This window comes from Chinchilla lanigera, unplaced genomic scaffold (assembly GCF_000276665.1).
Source record: "Chinchilla lanigera isolate Chin_1 unplaced genomic scaffold, ChiLan1.0 scaffold00135, whole genome shotgun sequence".
In the NCBI taxonomy this organism is placed as follows: Eukaryota; Metazoa; Chordata; class Mammalia; order Rodentia; family Chinchillidae; genus Chinchilla; species Chinchilla lanigera.
Window position 1 is genome coordinate 2,889,741 of NW_004955536.1, and position 22,003 is coordinate 2,911,743.

The 22,003-nt window shown below is 43.8% G+C and overlaps 1 protein-coding gene across 1 annotated transcript in view; it reads right to left on the minus strand.

The window, feature by feature from the left end:
• Positions 1-4,669: 4,669 nt before the first annotated feature.
• The window catches only part of Ido2 (indoleamine 2,3-dioxygenase 2), a gene marked incomplete in the record, with an annotated part of 44,453 nt that continues 27,119 nt past the window's right edge, over positions 4,670-22,003 (minus strand). The window contains 6 exon segments of the mRNA XM_013507732.1: positions 4,670-5,756; positions 7,023-7,171; positions 13,467-13,518; positions 18,890-19,007; positions 20,343-20,442; positions 21,939-21,953. Of these exon segments, the coding sequence (XP_013363186.1) occupies positions 5,317-5,756; positions 7,023-7,171; positions 13,467-13,518; positions 18,890-19,007; positions 20,343-20,442; positions 21,939-21,953 (874 nt within the window).

The window sequence follows — 22,003 nt, forward strand, 5'->3', positions numbered from 1 at the left end:
TTTCCAGCCCTCTTAGGAGAAAAACGGACTTGTAAAAAACAGGACAAACCCTCAGCCTTTGAGATGAGTGGGAACCTGTAGCTATCTTGGCACTTGGTGCTGATTACTGCAGGTTGCTGTCTCCTCCTGGTGGTCATTAGCTAGGCCTACATGCAGAGACAATACAAGAAAGAGCCATTCTTTCCTTGTTCCCTAATGCCCTGCTGGACATGGACATCCATTCCTATTCATACCTAAAGTTATGGATAAATCTAGAGCACTGTTAAACAACACATGCTCTATCATATCACCTTCATCATGACCCAGAAGTCCACACTCAGAAAAATTTCCAAACTCCTTAGAGTACTACGCCGTACACAGAGATGCAGAAGTAGTTTGTCTTGGGCCCAGCAGCATGCTACTGCTCCCAGGGCTGCTCCAACATGCCTGTGACCTCCTAGTGCATTGGGCTAAGTCCCTCTGCAAACTGCAAGGAGCCCCTCCTCCTCACACAGTCACTGTACACCGGTACTGGTGGTAGAATTAGGAGCAAACTCAGGCCAGAGGAACACAGGCTCTTGTGGGATTCTTGAGACAAATTTTGCAAAGCATTCTAGGGTCCCAGGCATCGAGAGCATAATCGTGAAGGTAGGGACAGTGACATGGGCTCAACCAAGGCAATTGAGGTATACAAACCAGCTTGGCTGATTCTCCTGGTATGAGCGCTGCAAGTCCCAGGTCCTGGGAAGCCTTCATCAGCGCACGCAAGCCTCTGTTCTCAGTCTTGCATGATCAAAAGAGTAAAGAAAAGTTGTGACATCTATAAAGAAGCCCTTCCCAGTAAGGACAAAATGTGACACTGCTTTTAGTATTAGATGGATATGACACAGATGGCCTCTCTTTCATCACCATTGTCACATTTTTTCTCTCTGCTCACTGATACTGACAACTGATTTGTGGTTCTCAACACTAAGTCTCCCCCTTTGGTTCCCTGGGTGGCATAAGTGTGTAACTTACATGCAGTATAAGTGTGAGGAACAGCAGTCTGTCTTTGACTCTGTCTGCAGATAGACAGTTGTGCTATATCCAGACAGTAGGAACTTGAAATTTTACACTGTGAAATTATGATTATGTTTTCAAACCATCTGCATATTATTTATGGAAGTAGTCTGATGATGAATTACTACTAATTGTCACATTAATTGATTAGCAGATGTCATAAGTCTTAAATAAAAGCATTCAGGCAACAGAAAGATAATGCAAAGTATAATTTCAAATGGATTGTTATTTTGCATATTGTAATGATACAATAATAACACAGTTGGTTTTCTAAAATGCTGGTTATCCCAAGGGAAGTTTTGTGGCCCGAGGATGCCTCGTCGTGGGAGGAGGAACACGGACTGCAGGGGACAGGATGGGGCCGGGGAAGCTGCCGCTCTTGGTTTCTAACAGAGAACAGGTGCAATCTCTGATATCTTAAGCAGGAGCGAGTCTTTATGAACAACTAAACAGTAAATGCATAGTTAGTCTGATGTCTCTACAGTGCCATAGAAGCAGTTCAATAGATTTGTGAGTTTACAAAGGAAATGACTTTGCAAAAAATTCATTTATTTTTTGATGAGGCCTACACTCAAGAACTTAGGTTTTTTAATGTTACTGGGGAGCAGATGCTAAACTGCAAAAATTAACTGGCACTTGCATTTCAGAAAGCAATCATATCCGACTTCTTTATTAAGTTTACTGTTAAGTGAGCAAAGAAAAAAAGTATTTCTTCCATTAGCAAAGCAAATAAAACATCTGTGCACAAAGAATGCAATACAGACATTGGAGGGTGAATTTTATTGTTGTGGAAGGGACAGTTGACTTGTAGGTATGGAAAGTTTTGTAGGCCTGACACCAGTCAGGCATAGTGGTGCACACTGGTAATCTTAGCACTCAGGAAGCTGAGTCAGAAAGATCGCTGTGAGTTCACAGCCAGCCTGGAGTACATAGGAAGACCAAAAAAAAAAAAGGAAAAAGGTTTTGTATTCTAGATCTTAAATTGAATAAGAGCGTAAGAGCTCAGGATTCTAAGAAATTCCCCTCCCTCCTTTCCTCTTCTCCCTCTCTCCTTCCATTCATCTCTCTCTCTCTCTTTCTCTCTCTCTCTCTCTCCCTTTCTCTCTCACTCTCTTTCTCTTTCTCTCTTTCTCTCTCCTCTGCTCCTTTTCTCTTTATTGTGGGAGAAGGTTTAGTTTTATTCACTTTTAGTCCTGGTTTAGAGACAACACAAAATGAATTTGAGACTAACCTTGTGGGAAGGGAGCTCACTTCTGCCTCACACTCTGTAGAGTGAGAGATCTCTATGTCCGAGTTTGAGGCAGTTCCACCCAGATTCAGCCCAGAGTTGGGAGGTCAGGGCCTTTGACAGCTGCGTCACATATTACAAGTTGCCATGTTGTCCAGCTACTATTTCTTTAATGTTTGTGCATGTGCTTGTTTTTAAAATCATCCTAGGAAGTCTCCTTAACATTACCAAATGGAATCTAGCTGCATGTGAGCACAACCTTCAAAAGAGTCAGGGTCTCCTTGTCCCTGGTAGTGGTGAGCAGCTTGGCCACACAACTGGCAGTGAATATGTGCACTGGTGTGGCCTTCAAGATCTCGTCCTCCCTTCGTAGGTGAGAGTTCACCCTGCACTGCCAGTCTCAGGAGCACTGCATTCTCATTTTCATTAAGAGATAATATTCCCACAGGCTGGGTGTATGGCTCAGCTGTAAAGTTGGCTCTGTGTTAATCCTGTCAGTCTGAGGGCCAAGGGCTGAGGACTGAAGAGGATGACATGTTGCCCTTTTAGTTCCCAGTCAGACTTCCTGCCATTTTCCCACGTGCACCTCCAGGATTTGACGAAACATCTCCACTCTATTCATGTCATGGCTTGTTTGGGGGTCACATTATCCATTTTCTTTACCATGTACTAGGAGGTAGACACCCATTTCCAGCTGCTCTTTTGTCTTGCAGGGAGACCTCCATAATGTCCTCAAGACAAAGCCATGCAAACACTAGTGATATAATCACTAGTTATTTATGCCTCCATGTAGAGATGGTTTCCAATTTAGGACTTTGGGATTTTACAGTGATGTGAAAACAATATGCATTCAGTAGAAACCATGCCTTGAATTCAAATGCGGAGCCACCCCGAGACCACCAGGGTTCACAATGGATTCTCTGCAGTGGACAGGGTTGCTGAGCTGTGATGTTCCGTAGGTTGGGTATATTGAGTGCATTTTAACTTATGATATGTTTATTGGAACGTAACTCTATTTTAAGTTGGAAAACATCTGTTTGAGCTCCAAACAGTAATTATGACGTGTCTTTTTTCACAGTTGAGTAAATTGTGGCTCTGAACAGTTATGCAACGTGCATTAGCTTAAAATTTGATGGTGCTGGAATACAAATGGAGGTATTTCGCTCCTGGAGCCCACGGTTTTTCTGACTTTCACTTCTAGCATCCTCACGAGATTAAGGGGGATTTTAGGGCTGTGAAGACTATGGATCCCAGTCATGAGGAACATGGTGTTTTCTTTCCAACTGGGATTTGTACCCAGTTCTGAACCCAGCTTCACACCCAAGTAACATTTCATTAATTTCCTTACCTTTGTTCCAGGCAAGACCCCTCTGTTTTCTATATCTACCCAGAAACCCATCCTATCAACTTGCTTTTATAAGAATAGTAAATAGGATTGGGAGCTTCTGAAACTGATTGAGAGTCATGCTGTTTAAAAGCAAGGGGAAGGTCTTATTCTAAAAGGTGCATGTTTGTCGCTTGAGAGTGACAGCAGGGAGGAACAAGGCTCTCTGCCCCCAACCCAGGGCTTCTCCCCGTCCCAGGCCCTGCTGTGGCCCAGCGCACACCTGGCCCTGTAGGGTGGACTGACACAGAGTAAATCAAAGGGAAAGAAAGATTACCATCCTCATATTTTGAAATTCAAGGTAGACTTTTCAAGCTCAAGACAGGAACAGCGTGTGGGAGGAAAAGTCTTTGTGAATGATAACAGCCAAGGCCTTTAGAGATCATGCTCTGACCCCAACAACGGGTGGAGAGAACACTGCTGGAAACAGAGCTCACCCTCAGCCACCCATAAGACGCAGGGTTCTCTCTGTCTGCGTGACAGACCCAGAGGGGAGCATTGCTGACTGTCTCCTGTCGTACCCCATCTCCCAGTCTTTGACATCTCCTGTCCCAGCACTGGGGACCTGGGGATAGGAGACAGCAAGGCCTGCAGTGCCTTCGACTTGCTTGGCCAGTGCTAGAGAATGGAGATGGCAGAGATCAGTGCTGCGCAGATGCCCTCAGTTGGCCTACGGTCCCCAGCACTCTGAAGAAATGGGGAGGAATCCAGTGGCCCTCTACTAGCACGACAGGGCTTTGAGGAATCTGAGAGATCTTTGTCCAAGGGGAGAAACACTGCCAGATCCCCTTGCCCATTGTCTCCACGGGAAGGGGACTTTCAGAAAAAGGCCACTCGGTGACCCTGTGCTTGTCACGGGTGCCGTCATGGTAGATAGACCTCCTGGACTTCAGACGCAACCCCAGGTATATATATGTATAGAAGGGAGGGCTTCAATTAATGTCATTTACTATGAATTAGTAGTGTTAAAGTCTGCTTTTCTCCTATTGTGGAATAAGACTTTGAGATAGAAACCAAGATGATAAAAATAGTTACATTTATTTGCACACTTAAACATGTAAATTTACTATACATTCCTAGTTGGCTCATTTATTTTTGAGGGGTCAATTAATTCATTTTACAAGCATAGACTTCCAGTGTATGGAGTACAAAACATTCTTCTAAAAATAAAGAAGAGAATTAAAATAGAATTTGCAAAACTATACAACATGTGAAAAAGTCTCTCGGGCCCCCACGTCATTAACTATTCATTTTCTCACCGTGCCTTCCAAGTTTTTACTGTCAACATCCTCTTCCCCACACATCTCCACTGGCGCATTCCCCACTTCCTGCCACCAAATTCAGAACTTGCAGGGAGAGAGGGCTGGTCGGGAGTCAAAGAAAGCACTGTTCTAATCCTTGAGCAACTGAATAAAGCGAATTTTCCCTCTGAAAATACTATCAACAAGGCAATCTGTGTATGGGCAATTTTGTTTGGGTTGTGAAATTTAGATTGGTTTTCTCTTACCTGGCACAGGAAGTGGGAAACAGCAGCTCTGCAGGGCTCGGAATAGGGAAGAGTCCACAGCTGCTGGCTGTTGGGCAGTGATGAGCCAGGGCAGGAGTATTTCCAGCCACATAAACTCTGCTCTCAGACATGGCTGTCAGCAAAGGAGCACATGGCATTCTACAGAGCAGAGCCCATTCCCTCATTGTCCAGCCCACCTACCCCCTCCTGGGGGCTGTGCCCTGCTGGGGAGAAGGTGGCTCCCTGGCCCTGGGGGTGGAGAATGGCCTCCAGAGTCCGATCCCTGACGCTCTTCAGGAAGCTCAGAACTGCAGACCCACCAGTGCCTCTGTTTTCTAGAGCCTGTGGGGGTTCTGGGAGATGGCTTGGCCTCCTGCTCCTGGCTTTGGCTGCAGCTGTGATGAGGTATTTGGTCACTATGGTGATGTGGTAGCTGCGCAGCTCCACCAGGGCCTCCAGACATAGGTTATAAGCTTCCAGACAGCGGGCATGGCCAGGGGCCAGGACGTAGTCCCTCAGCGAAGGAGCCGAGTGGATTTCTTCTAGGAAGGCCTTATGTGAGGGAGGCATGTAGTCCCTCATTCTGTACAGAAAGTCAGCTGAAAGAAACCAACCACAGGAATGGCTTAGATACACACAGACCACAGCATAGCCTGCCCACCCTCAGGACACCAGGAACTGTGGGTGGGGTCCTAACTCAATCTACTGGTTGACTCTTTGGCTTGTAGACATCAAATATTCAAATGTGTCCCAAACAAAACTGTTGAAAGGAGATAGGAAAGAGAAAAGAAGTTAGCACGTCTCAGATAACTGAGTCAGAATTAGCTCTCTCTGTCATACCCAGTTTCTAGCTACTACAAAAGATAACTAAAAGTGTAAGACACAGACTCTTAAGCTGATTAGCTAAATATTCTGATGAATTTTGTTTCTTAAGTGCTTTTTTGCTTTCCTGAAGGGAATGCTAAGGAAGAAAAGAAAAGGAAGTGTATATATGAACAGAAAAATAAAGAATGAGAACCATTTTAGTAATAGTCACTTGAAGCTAACTTATTTAAAATTCAAGAAGCGGCCTGTGGGTATAGCTCAGTGTTAGAGCCCTTTCCTGGTACAAGCAATGGCATGGGTTCAATTTCCAGTTCTGAAAAAAAAAATCACATCATAAGATACTATAGGTGATTCGTTATATGCTTAGCATTAAATGTAGTAAATCCATGAATGATATTTCCAAATGCTAAAGGCCATGGCAAACTATTATAGGTATAGAGAATTGCTTTTTGTGATGAGACTAGACTCTTTGCTAGTGTTGGTCATTTTTGTCTAATTCAACTTGAAAACTTTAGAGTAACAAGTGTCTTTTGCAGCTGCTAAGCACGTAGCTTGATGCTGGCAGGTAAGGAAATGAGCAGTTTCAAGCTTCTGAAATATAGTTCCCCTACTTCCAGTTCAAATGGATTTAGGTAGAAACTGTCATTTCTGGGGAAGCAGGACTTTGGTGGAGGAGCTTAGACCCTTTATTGGTCAGCTTCACACTCGGCCATGTGATGTCATAGCTTCAAATTCTAGCTCTGTCCTCTGTTTCAGAAAAAGGAAGCAACTGCCTAAGGATCCACACCAAAATTACAAGGAACAGCTGGAATTATAGCAGTGTTTGAAGATTTGGAAATGAAACCCAAGATCCTGCTGAGATGTGATATTCCAATATTAATTGATTTAACAAAATAACAGATGGCAGGCAGTTTCCTGGTTGATTTAGGAAACTATAGATTTCATGACATTTTAATTTATACTCGGCTTCATCAATTGGGTGAAAACACGTCTTTTTTTCTTACTTTCCTCTTCAGAAAGAACAAAAACATCTGTCTTACCACTTTCTTTGCTATGACGGACACCCAGGAACTCATCGAAAGCATGGAGCACTGTGCTCTGAGCCGCGCTCCCTCCAGAGTACCCCATGGGCTCTGTGGAGACACCTTCATACACCAGGCCCACTGGCATCGCCGGGTTATCCTTCCATCTATGCAGGAATAAAGGTCAAAGGGCAGAAGCAGGCACTAGGAGTGAACAGGGCACTTGCTGATACTGAAATAAGCAAGGAAGGGAACCATGACTTCAGTGGTAGTTTTAGGGCACAGGCCTGGGAATCTTTGTAGGATGAGTACAGAAGCATCAGCTTGGGCTCACCTCACAACATGCCATGAAACTGCAGCCTTGCCCTTGCCCATGTAAAGGGTTCTTCCAAAGAAGCAGAGGCTGCTTAGGGCAGACTTTTGGCATTGGTTCTATGACATATTAATTGAAAAAGCTGAGTTATAATGATGTCATTAGTGCTGACCAGCACAATTTAGTGACCCTGGAAAATTCTCCACTTTATCTGCCAGTCTCAGTCCTGATGATTTCATGCTTGCAACTCTACAAATACACACACACACACACACACACACACGCACACACGCACGCATGCACGCAGGCACACACTCCTTTGCTCTCTCCTAAAAGCGATCACTGCAGGAATTGCAGCAGGAAGCTCTAAGACCCAGGTATGGCCAGCTCTCATGAGAATGGCTCTATCAGACACTTGTCTGTAGCAGATGTTGATAACCAAGGTGACAGCAAGGAGGACACAGCCCAACCTGCAGCTCCGCAGGGGCTGCAGTCAGGGTCACAGCAGGCCCGAGGCTGAGCGCAGTAGGCGCTCCCCTCCCTGGCACCCTCTCCTCTTTTGCCTTCCTCTGTGTTTTCTCCGAGCCCCTCTTCCTGCCTCCCTCCTCTTCAGTCCTTCCCCTACATCTGCTTCCCCATGGAGGAATAAAGGTCAAAGGTCACAGTCAGAAGTATGGTGGTGGCCCCTCAGGGCTGACAGGAAAGAACAGGAGCTCATCACATTTGCACACAATGCTTTCCAGCTCATTTTCCCATTCGCTCTTTTGTGAGTAGACAGTGGCAGGCAGTTTCTAACCTCCTTTTATAATTGAAGAAAGAAAGACTTAAAAAAGTCAAGTCTCCGGGATCACACTGGTAAAGAACAAGGGAATCAGAACTTGAACTCCACACTTGTGACCCTCTCCTTCCTATTTAATTTCCTTAAGAACTCCACTACATGAATTTCTATTTTTACTAGGAAAAGGAATCTTTTTCTCCTATTGCTGGGAATAAGCAACCTTCCCTATTTGGACAATTAGACCAACAGATTTATTAGTACACTGATTTTGTTGCCTTCTATCTATAATTCTAAGTCACTTTGCTGAAAAGGGTCAGATCACACATCAGGCTGTTCTATTAGGACAAAGGAGTCTACTCCAGTCAGACACGAAACTTAACCTTAACTTTGCCACTTATTAACTATAAGCCTTGGCTTTATTAACATTTCTGTGCCTCACTTTCCTCACCTGAGTATTATAATATCTACCTTTCAATAGCCAACATTACTATTAGGTCATCATGAAAACTAATTAAAATAACGCTTGCCCAGTGCCTGGGACATATTAAGCCTTAAATAACCATTAGCCATTTTTGTCATATTATTCAAACAGAGTTGGGATCCTTGCTTTCTCTTTCATTATCTAGTAACTGTGTACAAATCCTACTGAGTCTCGGTTCCCCCGATACTTACTAGCTTACCATACTTGTTAGGAGAAGGAAATGGCTCCAGAAAGGTTTTTGTGATTTCTCAAATGTCAGGGCCCCCAGTCTAACAAATTTCTGAGCAACATTTTATGGGGAAGAAATGTTGAAGACAGTACTGCAGCTTGCTGATGAATGGACCCAACACACACAGGCACCTTGCATGGATGTTTCTCTGTGAGCCGGGAGACGATCGATGGCCCCACTGGGCCTCTACTAAATGTTACTCTCATGGGTCAACGCCTGGACTCCTCACTATTCTCATTTCCCCAGTGATTGTACCTAGTCTCATAAGAAAGACTAATACTATTGCACTCACAGATTTACACATAGACCAGTACTTCTTGCCTATTCCCCAGACTCAGCTGTCTAATCACCCACTGGACAGCTCCGTAGACTGGACATCCCGAACAGACCTGCCAAACTCCTCCCCCTTCCCAAACATGTTCCTCCTGGAATCTTCCCACACGAGTAAATCACAAGTTGAATTATTTCACTGCATCAGGCTAAAACACCTTAGTCATTCTCACTGATCTCTTTATCTTCAATTCCATGTGATCCAAATAGTGAATCCGGTCAACATTAACACAGATCTCTGTCTCTGTCTGTCTCTCTGTCTGCCTGTCTGTCCATGCAGAAAATGACTAGTTCTCAGTACCTTCACTACTGCCCTTGTTCCACCCACCACCATGAATCACAACAGTGGCTTCTCTAATACTTTTCTTGTTCCCACCTGTGTTCTCAAATTGTCTACTTTCCACTCAGCAGATACAGTGATGATTTGAAACTAAAGGCAGATCCTGTCCTTATTTTTCTCAGAACTTGCCCATATTGTCTCACTCGCTCAGAAAGGAGGGTAATACACCCCCACATTAGGGGGTCTCCACCTCCTGAGTCTTCCTCTTTCTCCCCCATCCAATCCCCCTGCAGCTCTTCCCTCAGGATAAATCCCCTCCACCTCAAGGCCATGGCTACTGCCTTTCTTTCTGTGTGGCATGAGAATCTGGGTGGCTGACTCTTCGATTCCTTCAAGTATCTGCTCAAATGTCACAGTGTGGCATTCCCGGAAAACAAGAAATGTCAAGCGCTGCACTTCACATTCCCTCCCTAATGCCCTGTGCCCTGGTCTACATTTCCCCATATTGTCTATTGTCATGACCATTATTGCATGATGGGCATTGTATTAGATTCACTTGTTTATTCATTCATTATCTTCTCCTCTTTTCTAAGACATAAATTCCACAAAACCAAGCTGTTTCATTTCACTGCTCTATTCCCAGAACAACAACTGTGCCTGGCACACAGTACGCACTCCCTAAATATTTGATGAATAAAAGGCATTCTATAAATCTGTATGATATGCCCAGACTATGTAAGCCTAAATATATTTCTTGAAAGGGCCGGCAGGCATCTCAAACGGCCAAGCCCCATTAACCCACCTCCCTTTAGTGCAACGAACTGGAGAGGCCATATTGGCCACCCTGCAGGTGACAGGAAACACCTAAAAAGATAAAAGAAGCACATCTACTTTCAAAGTCCCCCTTCTTCAGCTATGGTGAGATGAGACTGTGGAGGAGAAATTGAATTTCTCTGAGTCCCAGAATCACCCTTCCCCCCCCCGCCCCCGCACTTGCAGGCCAAAACCACTGTTCCCGAAAAACAGGAATTACTTTCCTTTTGAATCTCTGTAGTCAAGGTTATTTTTAGATTTGCTTTTTGCATACGTCTAGCAGCCCCATGAAAAGGAGAAGTTTAAATGAAAAAAAATGAGATGACAAAAAGACTGATAACTTTCCTGAGAAGGTTTCATAGATGAAACCTTTCAGCTCTCCTATACCAAATGTATTTAAGGGAGTATATAAAACAAAAATAATAATAAACCCAACATAGGACAAATCGTGAAGAAAGAGCAGATTTACATTTTTCAAGATGAGCCTATCGGAAGACTTCAACCAATCAAAGTTTTTGACCATTTATATTTATCTGCACATTTAGGATTTGGCACTGGCCACTTAGCAATATGGGAACTATTTTAAGGATTTGAAATAGGGCAGGCATTTATGTAGATTGGAGATAACTTGTAGCATTGACCCTGAGCTTATTTTAATGAAAACAAAGTCACCACTGGTACGCATTTAATCATGAGAATTTCAGAATACATTGCTCATCCTTGTCAGATACCTTTGACATAAAAAAGTAGTAGAAAGACACTGTGGTGGGCAAATTTTCTAAAAATGGTTTCCTAAGATTCCTATCCTAATTCCTGGGGTAGTTAATATTACGAGCTAAGATGGTCAGTATAATATACGGCAAGAGAAAAGGGACTTTATAGATGCAGGAGAATTACTGTGCATTACTTAAACGAGCAGAACCTGACTGCAGAAGATGTTTAAAAGCACAGTGCTTTTGCTGGCAAATGGCAGAAGTCAGGAAGATTCAGAGACTAGAAGGATTCCAAGTGGCATTGTTAAGGTGGAGGGAGGCACACAAGAGGTGCAGGATGCCTCCAGAAGTGGAGAGAAGATTCTGTCTGATAGTCTGCAAGGAAACAGAGATGTCAGTTCCAGGACCACAAAACATTCGAGTTTGAAGCAAATCTTTGTCCAGATCATCAGTGTGGAGCCCAGCCCAATAGAGAGCCTTCTGAGACCCTAAGGAGAGAATCGAACTGAGCCTGCCTGGAATTCAGACCAGCAGAGCTGGGAGGTAAGAAACACACATTGTTTAAAGCCACTCAGTCTGTGGTAATTTGTTATGCAACCATGGAAAACAAATTCAGATTTAGAGACCAGAGTGAAGTGCAAAGGGCTTTTCCAGGATTACATGCTTCCTAAATCCCAGTTTCTGTATTTAGTGTCAATTTCCTTCATTGTCCCATGAACTTAAAATAAAAGCCCTTGTTTTTCTGATACCTAATCCTGCCAAAAGATACAGGGAAAGCCTAAACTCTGAGACACACCCCTCTCTGTCGCTCACACTTCCCATGCCCATAAAAATTACAGTGATAATCGACTTCCAAGGAGAAAAGGTTGATTTGGGCTCAGAGCCGCAGAAGTTCTGACCCATAGTTTTGAGAGGGTGACACTTGTGTGTGGTGGGACAGAGCTGCTTACCTCAGGGCACCCGGGAGGCAAGGCAGAAGAGGCAGGAGCAGGGCTGCCTGTACTCCCTTGGAGGGTACACCCCCAACTGCCACAATTCCTCGGCTCCTAAAGGTTCTCCCACCTTCCAACAGCAGGACAGGCTGGTACACAAGACTTCCTATGCCCTTTTGGGGACTTTCGTGTGCATACCATAGCACCCCTCACCTTGTCTTTCTTTTCCTTGCATAGCCACACAGTCACTACTCACAAGTTACTCTGGACACCCTCTGGCTTTCACTCTCTGAACCCCACAGTGAAGATTCCCCACCCAAAGTGAGCTCCACTTAAACCAAAGGGAATATTTGGCATATGTTGCTATTTCGTTTTTACCCCAGTAGAATACATCAGTGATAGAGTCTAGCATTTCATGGGCCTCTTGCTATTCCTAGGCACAGCTCAGGTTCTTCATATTGATTATTCTTCAGGCATCCCCTAGTTACCAATACATTGTACTAGATGATATCTGTTTTATTTTCCACATTAGCCATTCACTGCCTGGATTTTTCACTTTTTACCATTTAAACATTATTTTATGAAACCACTTCATTTTTCTTAGTTAATGTGAATAGGAAGGAAATATGATTTTAAAACATCAAGGTAGGAATAACTAATGTGTTTAGGACTAGAAATGTGTCTTCTAGAGGTACAACAGCATTCTCTATCTAGAGAAATTTCTAGCTATGTGACAGAAGAACAATACCCAGAAATATTGAAAATTGTCCGGTGCATTGTACTTTGTTCTGGCTGTTACACCAAAATTCCAGAAAGGGTAATTTGTGAGCAACAGGAATCCTCTCCCCACAGTTCTGGAATCCAAGAAGTCCATGGTCAAGGTGCTGGCAGGTTGAGTTTGGTGAGGACCTAGTCGCTGCTGCCAGATGGCCCCTCCAGTACTATGTCCTCATGGGGCAAAAGGGGGAAAAACGCAAAAAAAGGGCCTAGCTTTCTCACTTCAGCACTTTTTTCCAGTCCTGGAGATCAAATCCAGGGCCCCACAGTTGCAAGGAAAGTGCTGTACTTTTGAGCTACAACCCCAGCCCTCTCCAGCCCTTTTATGAGCACATTAATATCATAACATAGTCACCTCCAGAGGCCCCATCTTCGAACAAGATCACCTCAATGATTAATTTTCAACCGCTGGATTTTGGAGGGACAAACCATAGTGAGTGGCTGTTTAGGAATTTTAAAAGAATACATTTACATTGCTATCCCCACCTCTGCCTGCCTAAATAACAAGGGAAGAGAATGGATATAAGTGGCAGAGCTCTGTAGGAGGCATATTGGCCTGTCACCAAACCCTGAATATAAGTGCTTGTAATGTGGGGCCTAAAGAGAATCTCTCATCACTTAAATATTCAAGCCTTAATGTCATTTGTCATCCTGACAGTGGCCCACTTCTTTTATCTAAGAGTGGATCCAGGTAATTACTTTGCTAGCAAAGGTCACTTAGTATGTTTCATACTCTAGGAAGATTCTGTGTGTTGCTCCTCTCATAAATTTGGAAAATGCTACAGAAGCCTCATGTAAGAATGCAATTGAACTTACCCAGAAAGAAAGATCCGGATGACTGCATAAAATATGTCTGGGTCTACATAATCTGGAAAAGCAATCAAAACGTGAACTTTACTAGAAGCGAAAAGAGCAATTGGTTCCATGTGCCTGTTCTCCTGGGGCTGTTTCCTCCATCTGATCTGCATGAAGACCAGAATGGAAGTAGCAGCAAGACACAGATGGAATGTTCCCTTCTGTGGTCCCTTCGCTGGCCCTTACAGAGCTTTTAAACTATTCCATACGCTGGCCTTTTCTATTTATGGCACTTCCCTTTTCGGTACTCAATCGCAACAACAAAAAAGAGATCAAGGCCATCTTCAGAAATTAATATTTTAAGCAAACATAATATGTGAGAGAGTGTGGGCAGTGGGGAAAGGAAAAGCAGAGAAAATCCCTTCTACAGTGCTTTCACAGAGAGGAAAACCACATTCACCAGGGCTTTGGTGCAGGTCTGTGTAGTGTAAGGGGACCTGGGAGTGACATGGCCTTGCCAGGGATGCTGCCCAGGCCAGGTGCAGCTCTGTCTATTTCTAAGCCTCACGTATGAGTCTGTGCAGTGCATTAAGAGTCTGTGCTGATGCACATGTTATTAGCTTGTAAGGAAAAGATCATGCTCTTGTACAGTACTTGTATTAAATTTCTTTTCATCAACTTTGGAAGGTTGTTCTTTCTCCTCTTCACATAATGGGGCTCCTCTGACTTCTGTGATCTAGTACACATGCATTTTACCCAGATTCCTGTCTATGCCTTTTTGCTTCTGAGGGAAAAAGAAACATCTTTGGAATGAGGCCTACTAACAACATCTTTCCATCATCAGTTTCCCTTTCCGGCTCTTGCACAGCTTTCTGGTCCCTCACCTCTTCACCTTGCCTCTTTGCCTTGAAGTCTCCCTGGTCCAGTGGTTCATGTTTTCCTTCAACCTTGAGGCTTCCAAATGCTCCTCTGTGAGTCACAGCCATCCTCTCAGAGCTGCCAGTGCCCCATGTGGTAGGCTTTTCTTGGGCCTACTTCCAGATCTTTCCCTGTTGCTGCTCAGTTCCCACCCAAATTGCTAAGCACTATATACAACATTTTACTGAAGAAACAATGGCATACAATAACTTAGTATTTTATTCAATTTTACATGGAGGAAGAGAAGTCAAATGATTATTTTAATAGATATGAAATATTTTTTATGTAAAATAATTTCAACAGATGTGAAAAGATCCCACTCGTAATTAAAACAACCAACTAAAAATTTGAGATAATTAGGAATAGTTGGGAACATCCTTAAACTTTACAAGGAAACCATAGGAAGACTAGAATACATATTATATTTAATAGTAAAATGTTAAAACCAACTCAACTAAAAAACTAAACAAGAATCAACATTTCTCTTAAGTACTGTGTTACATACAGTTTACAGCCAGAAGAATAAGAAATAAATTTCTAAGAAATAAAAGTTATAAGTATTACCAATGAAGAATGCAAACATTTCTCAAATGGTATAACTTTTATACAGAAAACCCAGAGAATCTCTAGGTAATTACTAAAATTAACTATAGTGCTTATCAAATGCTAGATTCAAGATTAATGTTCAAATATCAACTTTATTCTAAATATCAGGAATGAATAATTGGAAAGTAGTTCAGTAAAAACATACATATTCATTAAAAACAAAAGTACCATGTAACTATGAATAATGCAAAAAATAGGTAAGTCCTTTACCTTGAGAAAAATTAAATTTGAAATTAAAGAAAAAATAGTAAATGAGAAAGATATGCACTTATTTATCATGTTCATGGACAAGAAAATTCAGTATCTAAGAGAATAAATGCATTGAAGAGAAGAGTTCTCTACCTGCATGTATGTCAGGCCATATGCCAAATATTCAGAACTATAAAGAAATGGGTTGAAATAATTCATCCAGGGACTTTTGCTAATATTTCACATTATTCTTTGCCTCTCCATCTGCATTATTCATGAGGCACAAAGATGGGATATAATAAAAATCATCTCCCTTTACTCCAAATTAATATGTATATTTAATGCAACCTAAGCAAAATTCCCAATGACGGCTGTTTCAACGGCTGTGTGGCACTGGATGAACTAATGCGAGTGGGTCCTAAGCAGGCCACACACGGGAGCAAACCAGAGGGAGGAGTTTGCTCTCTCCCAGAAGCAAGGAATAATGTGAAGCTGCAGGGTTAGAGGCAGATGGTATCAAAGCAGGAAAAAACAAGCAGACAAAGAACCAGAAGAGAGATCAGAATACAACAAACTGATTCATTTCAGAAAGTCTGATATGAGACTGTGCTAACGTTATAGAATAGTTTCATCCGCAGGAGATTAGCTGGATTTATTTTCAATCTCCTACGATACACAGATAACTACATATGAATTAAGAATCCAAACATGAAAGGCAAAGCAACAATTTTAGATGAAAATATGAAGAAATGTATTTATGACCCATGCCTATGGAATATTTTAGGTAAGAACTCTTACAACAAACACATTTACAAATGACTGAAAGTTTGAATACATTTAAATGAAGAACTTCTGCTTACAAAAAGCATAAGACAAACTACAACATTTGCAGTACATATAAAAAAATCAGCCTGCAGAGTGTACAAAAAAAATCAATAAGTAAAAGGTATTACAAAACTGTTGAATGACATGTATCCTAAGGAAAATGAATGTGAATAGTGAGTAGTTGCTTATATGGACATACGTACACACACACACACACAAACTGAGGAGACAGAAACAGAGAGAGATGGAAAGAGAAGATAATGACCATTTCAGAAAGAAGAAAAATGCCACTAGACCCACAATTAAGCTCTCTTTACTCCTAGTAGCCTGGCAATAAATAATCAAGTAAATGAATGAATAGGTAATTAAATAAAGCTAACAATATTAGATGTTGGTAAGATAAAATTTCAACTGAGTGTAAGCATGCAGTGATAGCTGGTAACGTAGAAGATGCACATACCTCCGCACTGAGCACTTCAACTCCTTGGCTTCTACCTGGAGCAATCTTTACAAATATACACAGGAGCTATGGACAAGAGTATTTGTGGTGGCCTTGCTTGAACAGCCACAAAGAAAGCCAGAAATTCCATTCACTCATAAGGAAATAAAGGGGAAATTTTCCAAGGTTTTTTGGAGAGAAAAATATCATTCATTTTCTCTGAGAAAAAATAATTTTAGAGGAATCATCAATAAATATACCAAAATAGGTGTGTAAACAATCCAAATGTTTGAGAAAAGGAAATTATCATAGCGACAGTTGTACCTACTGAAGCACCATGTGAAGCATTCAAAAAAAGAGCCCGATGCAGACCTTGTAGGTGTGTGATGTTGAGATGAATGTGTGTTATTTTTAGCGCTCTTATGTACCTCTGTCTTATGGTGAGCCAGACTCTCAGAATAGAGTAGTCTGGCTTCCACAGTCAGTAGTGAGTGCTATTAAAACTATAAAGCTGGGCAGAGGCCAAGCAGCCTAGGTTAGAATGGTGATTCTCTGAAATCTCAATTGGATCTATGAAGGCCATCTTCTGTTTCCCTCTGGCCTCAGCAGGCTACAGCCTGGAAATGCAATATTTATGGCAGAAAGAGGTGGAGCACATGGGGGCTTGCTGAAGCTGCACTCTAAAAGAAGCAATTGTTTGATTAGCTCTATTTTGGGGATTGGGAGCAGAGGGTCACAGTCTAGTCAAGCTCTATCATGGAGAGGAAAGTGAAGAGCTATAAACCAGAAACAATGCCTAGAAAATTGTGTATGGTTCCTTAAACCATGTAGCTTCTAGTATTTCTTTATATTTTTATTTTTATAACCTAAGTTTGTGGTCACTACTGCAACATAACAAGCCACTCCCTTCTTAGTAGAGCCATGTTCCGCTGGTCAGGGCGCAGGCAGGTGGCACTGGCTTGTCTCTGCCACATGGAGTCTGCGCCATGCTCGCCTCGGAGCACGGCAAGCTTTTCCGGCTGTCTCAGCACACAAGGCGCAAACTGCCTCATGTCTAGCCTTGCCTCAGCAGTCATAACTTGCTTCCTGTCACAAGCAGGGACCCAGGCTCTATCCAGGATGTGAGAGGTGTCCAGTCAGTCACACTGAGGAGGAGTTCGTGAAATGGCAGGGGAGAATGCTGTGGCTCTCTTGGGAAAATGCAGCTATAGCCGCGTCATTACCATATAGATGCACATGACCAGTAGTAAAACGTTTCCAATGAAACATGACTGGGAAATTTACCTTTGGGGGAAATGGGAAGGTACCCCTGGGACCTCCCCAAGCCATCCGCCCTCCTGGAGAGGATGATCAGGGCAGCAAGGAGTGTTGGTTCTGAGCATCTAACGTAACCTGAAAATGACACCTGGGGAAGCCTGCACTGGTCCCACACTAGGTAAGCCTAGGCTTTGCACCACTGGGTACAGAGTCTGTGGTGGCCCCCAGAAAGCATGCAGCTGTGCTCCTTTCAGGGGCCTGTCACCCGCGCTGTCTCTGGCCACCTTGTCCTGAGCACTGAATGCAGGATGTCTTGGCAGAGACCACGTCATCTCACAGGAGCTTGTGGGGCAGGATCACTACTGAGGTGACCATGGAGAGAATTAAGGCTAAAATGAAAGACAATGGTGAAATTGCAAATGTAAAATGGAAAGCAGGGATATGACACATAACTGTGGATTTCCCAAAGCGCAGCATCTGGGATGTCTAATAAATTCATTCTTTCAATATACAAAGCCCCGTATCATCTCGTCTCCGGCCCCTCTCTCCTCTCCTGCTTCTGTGAATGTCCCTTTCCTCAGAATCTCTCTTCCTTTCAGTGGAGCAGGATTCAGGAAAGGGATACTGAGACTTGCTTTTCGCTTGCTGATAGGTCTCACCCCTCATCCAAACCTTCCTTAAAAACCCGACATGGTTTTTAGATTTCTCTGATAGAGGAAATTAAAGAGCCTCTCAGATACTGGACACAGAATAAGAAGTGACCACTTAACTGACCACATCTGTGAGAACTTGTGTCTGCCTAGCCACAGAGAGACTGAAGCTGACAGTCCTGTAAGGAAGAAACAGCAAGAGAAAAAGATACAAGGGGCACCAAAGAGTGGAAAGACGGACTCCCTCCAGCTGGCCCTGTGTGGAGCTCTCAGGATCATTAAGACAGGGTTGGCCTGGTCCCTCCTCCCAACCTCAGCAAGACTTCAACACTACAAAGACATGTCTTCTCCCAAGACAGAAAACTGTTGGAATCACAGCAAACACAAAGGACAAACTGCAAACATATAGCAAGTTAGTTTGCCTTAAAACAAATGTAATACACTACTGCCATCCCGTGGACAAACTGATTATCGCCCACTCAGGCAGCCTGGCTCCAGGCCCTCTTGCCTCAAGCAGAGCCCTTCTAAACCAGGCAGTCCTTCCTGAGTAACTCACTCACCATGCATTTGTCCCAAGGCACTCGTGATGTCTTTGATTGAGAGTCTCAGGCACTGCAGGGCCTTAAGCAAGGCGTCCTCGTTGGGCTGCAGGATGGCGCCGGTGGCTTGAGCCAGGGCCTGGGGGCAGAAACATTATCCTTAGTGCTGGGAGGCTGGGCCCAGGGAGGCAGCCCCTGGCTGCAGAGCTCCGGGAGTCAGCTCCTGAACTACATCGGCAGAAGGTCGGCCCGAGGGCCAGGGTCTCCATGGGCAACTCCTGGACTGCGCTGCTTAGGTTTCTCTGGCTCTGTCCATTCACTACTACTTCCTGTACTGCTCCTTTATCTGGATTTATCACATTATATTTCTAATTTTGCATCTCTAACTAGGACAGCCGTACACTCCAAAACTCTGTCTGACATAAAATCAGACAGATTGAAAAGATCCCCACTCCACTCCAGAGCCACCTCTGCCACAAAGCCTTCCTTGTTTTACCGCAGTCCTTACACTGAACTGCACTGAGAAGGCTGGTATTTTATTCTGTGCCTGCCGGAGGCTTAGATACATGGAGGAGAACTCGAGACCATATGGTTCACTTTTGGGGTAGAGTGGGGCAATAGAGGCCGATCTGGCTAAGCATGCATGCTGCCCCTGAGCTGCACCCCAGCCCCTGCCTTGTTCAGAGACTGAAGAAGGTGCTGCACTGATCTTAGTGGCACTGGGCTCCTTGCTCAGAACACCGTAGGCGCTCAGTACGTGCTCACCAGGGGAGGTGCTGAAGACAGGCATAAGCAACATAAATACCTTTAGGCAAAGCATAATATTCTAGCTGATCACACGCTGCTCATGCTTTTTGTCTTCTATCTGGCCTGTCTGGTATCTGATCGATTCTTCAAAATTCTCAAGCTTGTAACCCCTAGGGCTGGGTCATCTCGGTGATGCCTTCCAGTGCTGAATGCTTCTCATTTTATTTTCCTTTGAGCCTTTGCATGGTGGTTTTCTCTGCCAGAAATCAGTCTCCCTGCATCCCTTTTCCCTGCTGCTCTCTTTCTCCTTCCTGTATATCAGGTGTTATCTTAGCTGTCATTTCTCTGGGAAATCTTTGTCTGACCCTTCAAGTCCAGATTAAGATTCAGCTGTCATTTTGTGAAACGCTGCACTTTTCTTCCCTTTACCCTACATTAATTCATTTTCCTCCACTGAATCCTGAGCTTGACAATTTGTAAAGTTCGGACAATTTGTCTCATGTGCCTTGATTTCCCACTCCTAGAGCAAAGCCATTGGTGAATGGGAACACAGTCTGCTCCAAGATTCACAGCAGTAAGGGAGCTTTCACTGTCAGCTTGAACTCAGACTTGAAGTAAGGACAAGACCTACAGCTATCTGCTCCAAGGGCAAGGCTGGGAGGGAAGGAAAACTCAGATTAACTTCTCATTTAAGAGGGAAACAAAGTACCATGAAGTGAGAAGATACCTTAATCCCAGGCACTGCTGCTTTCTCCACCAGAACTGTCACCAGCACGAAGCCACGCAGGCTCTCTCCCCCGGGAAGTGACACAATGGTCTCCAGGTTACTTGGAAAGGAGATGGTCACACTGTCAGATGTATGGAGACAGAGTCTGTCCACAGCCCTCACTGAGTCAGATAACTACAGGAGGAGTGAGGGGCCACTTCTCCTCTCCCAGACAGCCTCAGGGTCGAACTACACCTCCAGCAATGCTCTGGGAGGGAAGCAGGAAGGTCAGGTCAAGCTCAAATCTACCTGGCCCGCAGCTCTCGGCGAGTATGGCCCTGAAAATCCTAAACTATCTGAGGCGAATGCTGACACATGCGCTGTGGCGGGCACACAGAGCCTCTTTATCCACATGCTCGTCAAGTCGCCCCAGCAGCCAAGCTCCTGATGACTTGTTTTTTCCTAAACTAAAACCTCAATATTCAGGTTGGATTGCAGTGTGGCTCCTTGCGATAGTGGGCTTTAGGTTGCAGTTTGGGCACTCCTCTCTACAAGGCTCAGCATCACTGTGTCCAGGCCATCATCCCCATGGAAGCGTCTGCTGAAACAGTGCCTAGTGAAAGGCACAGCTGACTCCTCGGGATCACTTCATTCTGGTCCAGAGCCAGAGCCCGAGAGCCTCCAACCCCGTCGATAACACCACTTGCCTTTTGCAAGCTGTGCAACTACCTTCCAGAGATGCAAAACAGTTTGCCCACAGCCACATAGCTGGGTAGGCACAGGACCAGAAGGGGAATAAAGTAGTTCTGTAGCCAAGCCAGTACTCCTTTTAACCTGCTTTACAGAGGAGGAGCTGGGAGGCCTTATAGAAATTGTTGTAAATGATCTGTCGTCCTTTAAAAGATTCAGGCATCACAGCCGTATCCAGTGCACAAAACCTATCAAGTTAACTTTATGCGTGACTTTCAACACTAACATCTTAAACATGAAAAAAAGACAAACAAACCAAAACAGAACAAAACAAAACAAAGTCTAGAATGTCACTGTTCCAGTAGTTATTACACCAGCCTGGGCAGCCAGAGATACTCCTTCCCTCCCCTATCTCCTGAGCTACAACTTCCTCATCCTGATGTCCTTTTATGGAGCTGAGGCTGCATAACAGCAGGGACAGGGCCTGAGAGGTAGCCTTGGTCTCCAGGGACAGGGGAGTCCTAAATGGGCCACTGAAAGGGGTTCTTCCTTATGCACAACCTCTGCCCACAATGGGGCCTCTCAGAGAAGTCAGAGTAAAGTAAATCTTCTTCAGGCCTTTGGACTCTAAAGAATCGCAGGAACTTGATGAAGTTTTTGTTTCTTTGTACTGCATTTTACTTACTTTATGAGATGCAGATTGGAAAACACAATAGGATGTTTCATTTCCTTATCTTTACAAGGCAGAGCCAATGGTTGCTAATTTTTAGAATTTTCGTTTTCAGCACATTTCTTTGTCTTTTTTCACGCATTTCTACAGAGTTGAGATTCTACATGTGTAAATTGGCATGCTTTCTCTTTTATTCTATTACAAGTTTTTATAATAGTATGAATGCTTAAGTAACTAAAAGATTTCTGGCCACTTACCTGATTTCCAGAGGTCTAGTCAAATTCATTGCCAACCACAAAGAGAAAAAGAAAAAGGAAGAACA